The sequence below is a fragment of the Sceloporus undulatus genome, chromosome 3 (assembly GCF_019175285.1).
Source record: "Sceloporus undulatus isolate JIND9_A2432 ecotype Alabama chromosome 3, SceUnd_v1.1, whole genome shotgun sequence".
NCBI classification, from domain to species: domain Eukaryota; kingdom Metazoa; phylum Chordata; class Lepidosauria; order Squamata; family Phrynosomatidae; genus Sceloporus; species Sceloporus undulatus.
The window spans coordinates 129960794-129966575 of record NC_056524.1 but is presented as its reverse complement, the minus strand read 5'-3'; the positions used below and the strand labels follow the sequence as shown (position 1 = coordinate 129966575).

The window sequence follows — 5782 nt, the reverse complement described above, 5'->3', positions numbered from 1 at the left end:
TTCTTCTGTCTTGATTTCCTTTTTCAAATTTATGTGTTATAATTATTTCATTTCTTCTGTCTTGATTTCCTTTTTCAAATTTATGTGTTATAATTATTATTTGCAAGATCAGAGTGGCAAAATACAAAGGAAACATTAACTCTAGCCTCTTGTTATTCTTGTGGACCATTAATTACAGCAGCATTTTTGAAGACATCAGAATTCATACAATGGGGCTTCTTCCATTTTCAGCAAATAGTTTTTAAGACTTCCACTTTTTACAGTAGCTTTTGCAACATCAAAACAAACAAACAACAACAACAAAAACCCCACCAAATCCAGAGGATAAGAAACTATGTATAGTATCAGTATATCTGAACCATGCAGACTGAACTGTCACCTCTCCTTCAGGAAATGAATAGAAAAGCTGGCTTTAAGTAGCAGATACAGAAAGCAGATCTGTAAACCATATTTCAGTCTCTAACTGAAATGGAACCATATGAACTATTGTCCTCAGAAAGTAGTATGTGAGAGCATAGTTTAGGAAGTTTTATTTTATATTTTAAAAACTTTACTAGAACCCAGGTGGCTTATAATAAAACAGGGTAAAAGAAATAAACTTAAAACATGAAATAACTGCACACGCAAAATATTTTTTAAAAGTGAATAAAATAAACACATAGTAGTCATCTAGTTAAAAGCTCCTTCCAATCAGTTGATAAATTCACTAAATTAAAAAACTTTTGCCACCAACAAAAAATAAAAATAAAATAAAATAGCAAACAATCAAAATGGGGAGAAAATCAGTCTAATTTCTCTTGACAGGAAGTTCCAGAATCTGGGATGATCCATTAAGAAAGTTCTCTCTTGCTTCCCTACCAAATGGACCTTGGAGGGTAATGGTACCAAGAGAAGCACTTCCCTTGAAGAACAAAAAATATGGGCAAGTTGGTCCTCGCAGTCTGGTGCTTAAATTAGCCAGATCCAAGTTATACTGGGCTTTTTAGGTGAAGGGGATCCTCTGTCCCCCAAGATGGGTGTGGTTTTGTATGACTCCATACTCTTCTAAAACAAAAACATGTGCATTGGTTGCAGCAACAAACTTTAATTAACACCTCTCAGACTCCAAACATAAAGCTGGTCTTCCTTCAGACTTTTCCAATAAATGAACAAAACTCAGCAAAGTCCACGTTCTATTTTCGAACCGTCTGTTTGCAAAGATTAATGGCAGCTTGAAAGCACTTCTCTGCCACCTCAATTAGCCTTCTTTAATATGGCTGGGCCAGGCCCTCCTCCCACTGTTGACCCTTTTCATCCAACCACATTCCCTCTAAGTTGTCTTCTTCCTGGGCTTGACTCCCTATCTCTGGTGTCTGAAGCCATGGGTCCAGTTCTCCCTCCCACTGAGGGTCTCTTAAATGAATAGGTCCTTTGTTCCCAGTCATCTGGGAACTTCTCGTGAACCATAAGGGGTTAATCAAAGGGAGGTACATGCTAATGAGAGCTGACATGACATGCTAATGAGCTGTGACATCATAGCTGATGCAAGGTCTAACTGACCAATCAGAGAGTTGGACTGCAAGATTCAAGAACTTTTTATGGAAAATCTTTAAAAAGGCTTGTGCAGTCATGCGGTCCTTTGTCTCTCTCCCTCTCTCCTCTGGGGGGGGGAACCATGCTTTCCTTTGTTCTCCATCTTGGCTTTGTTTGGGGAAACCAGCTGTGTGCTTGCACACAGGCAAAGTGATGCCAGTGGAGTTAGGCCATGAGGGCAGCTCCTGGTATCTGAAAAACTCAACACGGACTACAAATCCCATCACTGTGTGAGTAGCTCAGGAAAAATGTGTTAGTTAGTGCGTCTAGGCTTTTTATTATGTTTTTATCCAAAATAGCTTGCCTGAAATGAATATCTTTGTAACTGTGTTTTCTGACCTGCACAGCAAGGAGGCCTGGCATGAGTGATACTTTTCTATTCTATGCTATTTCTTTAAAATAAACTTCTTTCTTTTAAAAGCATCTGCTGTCTATCTCTACTCCTATACACGTGCCTGAACTTGGCTACTGATTGCTCTGGGTTAGTACAGAAAGAAACTAGAGGTCCCAGCAAGTCTCAGTGTATGCTGGGGGGGAATTTGGACAATTCACTGAGTGGTGGCAGCAGAAGAAAAGTTGTTTTTAAGAGACTCCCTGTGAGTAATAGTCACGCACAGGGCTTTGCCCTCAGGGATCATCACAGTCCCTAATCCCAGTGAATCAGTAGGGTCCACTGTACTGATGTGGACAGGATCTTTGAAGAAGTGAGGGCCATCACATGCATACTGGATCCTTACCCTTCCTGGTTTCTGAAAGCAGCTTGAGGAGGACTGACCAAATGAGTAAGGGGTGTGGTGAATATCTCACTGCAGCAAGACAGATTTCCATCCTGCCTAAAGGAAACTGTGAAAAAAGACCTCCTTGGATCCCATAATTCTGGATAACTATTGTCCAGTCTCTAATATTCCATTCTGGAGTGAGTGGTGGTCCAATTCAATCTGGCTTCAGACCTGGCTATGGGACAGAAGCAGCTTGACATATGCAGGGAACTGGACAGGGGGAGTGTGTGTCTGTTGGTCCTGCTAAACCTCTGAGCAGCTTTCGATACTATGTACCATGGCATTCTTCTGAGCAACCTTTCTGGGATGGGACTTAAGGACACTATTATTCAGTAGTTCCAGTCTTTCCTGGAGGGGCAAACCCAGAAGATGGTATTAGGGGACTCCTGTTTGACTCCTGTGCTGTTCACTTGTGGAGTCCCACAGGGTTCTGTTTTGCCCCCTTGTTATTTAACCTCTACATGAAACTGCTGGGAGAGGTCATCTGGAAATTTGGCATGCAGTGTCACCAGTATGTGAATGACACTCAACTCTATCTCTCCTTTCCATCTGATTCCAAGGAAGCTGTTTCTGTACCTAACCAATGTCTGCTGTCAGCAATGAACTGGATGATCGCAAACAAATTGAAACTTAATCCAATCCAGAAGACAAAGATCCTCCTGTTCAGTCATAAGGTAGATCAGAGAATAAGGACTTTGCTTTTGTTGGATGGGTTATACTGGTCCTGAAAACTCAGGCTCATAGCTTAGGTGTGTTTCTTGATTCAACTCTGAGCTTGAATGCCAAGGGTTCAGCAGGGGCCAGGAGTGCATTTGCACAGCTAAAACTAGTGTGCCAACTGTGCCCATTCCTTGAGACATCAGATCTGGCTATGCTGACATGTGCCTTGATTACATCCCATTTGGATTACTGTAACATACTCCACATGAGGTTTCCTTTGGAAACTGTTGGGAAACTTAGTGGGGTCAAAATGCCACAGCCAGAATGCAGACTGGGTGGCTTTTATATGGGGTATGTGTTTTAAGTCATGTTTTTAAACTTTTGTATGCTTTAATCTTAATTTTGCACTGTATTAATTAGATTATTTTAATTGTTTTTAAAGTATTTTTTATCTTATAAGCTGCCTTGGGTCCCTTTTTAGGAGAAAGATGGCGTAAAATTGATTGATTGATTGATTGATTGATTAAATTTCAATCAGTGTTTTCTGTTCAGTGTAGATTTTTCTTATGCCCTTTGGTCAGTTAAATATATATAGTAAGACTTAGCACACAAACATCACACATAAAGACATAAGGATAGCAGACAAAAGCAGTAGACTAATTTTAAAATATTAAACCAAACAGGGTGCTGCAAAACATTCTGTATCCATTTGTCTGCAAATACCATCTGAGGAGGCTACCATGCCTCCATAGACTTCCATGCAGGTCTGTGGAAAAACTGAAATTTGTATGAGCATTTTGATTTCCTAGTGGTAGTTGATGAAAAGCATGGAAATTTCCATTTCATGCAGGTTCAATTCAAATTGGAATCAGGCCTGAGTCTGAATCAAATTGGTACCCAATCCAAATAAATGAATCAGGCCCCAAATAAAATTTAGAAGACCTTACACTATCCTTGTTTGTTTTGTTACCACAAAATTCCATTTAACTTTCTTGTACAAATGTAACTACAGGCTGTGATGGTGACCAGTAGGTTTTCCATTGCATATTAAACATTTTGATCACAGAAAACTTTTGGAAACATAACACTTACCTAAGCCATGCCTATGAGTTGACATTGGAGGCAAAATAGTCCATGCCTTTGTCTTTGGATTGTAACATTCAACAGTGTTTAATGTCTTTAAACCATCCCGGCCTCCGATAACAAAGAGCTTGTCATCAATGACAGCCACACCAAACTGAAGTCTTCTGCCATTCATCACTCCAGCTTGGATCCATATATTTGTCCTGAGATCATACTTCTCTAGGGTGGTAGCACCTGCTGAGAAACATCAATGGTGCAATTAATAGGAGCATTTCTGCACAAAACTCTATACCTGGTTTATAGACAGAAGCAATAATACAATTCATCTCTTCCTTTTTTTTTCAATTGAGAAAACAATGTATGTGATAACATATGATTATGTTTTAGTTTTATATAGAAGTGTGTGTGTGGTGTTGGTGGTGGGGGGTTAATCCAGGCAAAATTCTGAATCCAAATAGTAGCACACACAAACTTTCTGACTTTTTTCAGTGTCCAGAAGCTGAACTTTGTAAATTGTACTACCCACCTTTTCTTGAAAACTAGCTAATTGGGATATGGAAGACAGTAGTTATGTTTAATTTAAAATGGTGGAATTCACATTTCATTGAAGCCCCCTCTTTCCTCATATTTTCTTTGCCTTTGAACCTCTATCTAAAGCCTGTGTTTAAAGATTTTTTTATCCCTTTTTTCCTGCTACAGCTCCACCCACTTGACTCAGGGCTTTTTATATCACTGGTGCAGATGTAAGATGTGTTGCAGCTACTTTCATGGTTTAAATGCAGATGAGAAGTGGCTAGAACCTGTTCACAGTCTCAATTAACAGAAAATAAAATAATGCATTCCACATTTTTGTAGGAAGGACATCTAAATGAGCTGAATTTAAAATACTCTGGTGAGGGGGGATGACTAGTATCAACTGAACTCCTCATGTGTTTTGTTTTCACACTCACACATCGAAACCATGCTTCCTTTCCAACCATTAATTGCCCCACGGAGAAAACTGCATTCATTATAGTTTGCAATTAAAGGTTTCTAATCTATTTCCTTATAGAGTGATAAAAAGTTATTTTGTATAATATATGTTTATTTTAGAATGAAGGTTCTTTAGAAAATAAGCAGCACTCATCTAAGCAAAAATAAACTTTGTTAAAGCTAAAGTTTTTTTAATAAAAAGTATAATTTGAATTCTATTTGTATCCCAGGGTAACAGCACAATAATAATCTAGATGCCCAACTGGATGTATTAAATTCCCTTCTAATTTGCTAGGCTACAAGAAATATGAACTGATTTGTGCATTCAATTATCTTAAAGTGGTTTTTTTCTCACAGTCCTTAATTCAAAACTGAAACTTTATACAAATGAATTAATTCACTAATTAGAACAGACCAAGTACAACACTCTTTAGTTTAGTTTTTTATTGTACGGCTAAGTATACGCACATGATAGACATTTGTTGCAAGTTTCATGGATTGTGCTGTCTATGACTAACTTCTTGACTTTAAAGATAGCAAAACAACTGAAACTAGAAGTTGTGTCTTTGTGTATTTTGAATACAAAATAGCTAAACAACTGAAACATTTTAATTGTGAATTAGTTTTGGTATTATAATGTATAAATTAGAGCTTAACTTTAATGCTATAGGTTTGATGTGCAAAGGTGATGAAATTTTCCTCATCCCTCTTGCACC

The 5782-nt window shown here is 38.2% G+C and overlaps 1 protein-coding gene across 1 annotated transcript in view; it reads right to left on the bottom strand.

Annotated features, from left to right (window-relative positions):
* The window catches only part of KLHL1 (kelch like family member 1), a 217498-nt gene that overhangs the window by 43209 nt on the left and 168507 nt on the right, over positions 1 to 5782 (bottom strand). The window contains exon 8 of the mRNA XM_042458664.1: positions 4104 to 4328. Coding sequence (XP_042314598.1) covers positions 4104 to 4328 — 225 coding nt within the window. The remainder of the gene's footprint in view (positions 1 to 4103; positions 4329 to 5782) is intronic.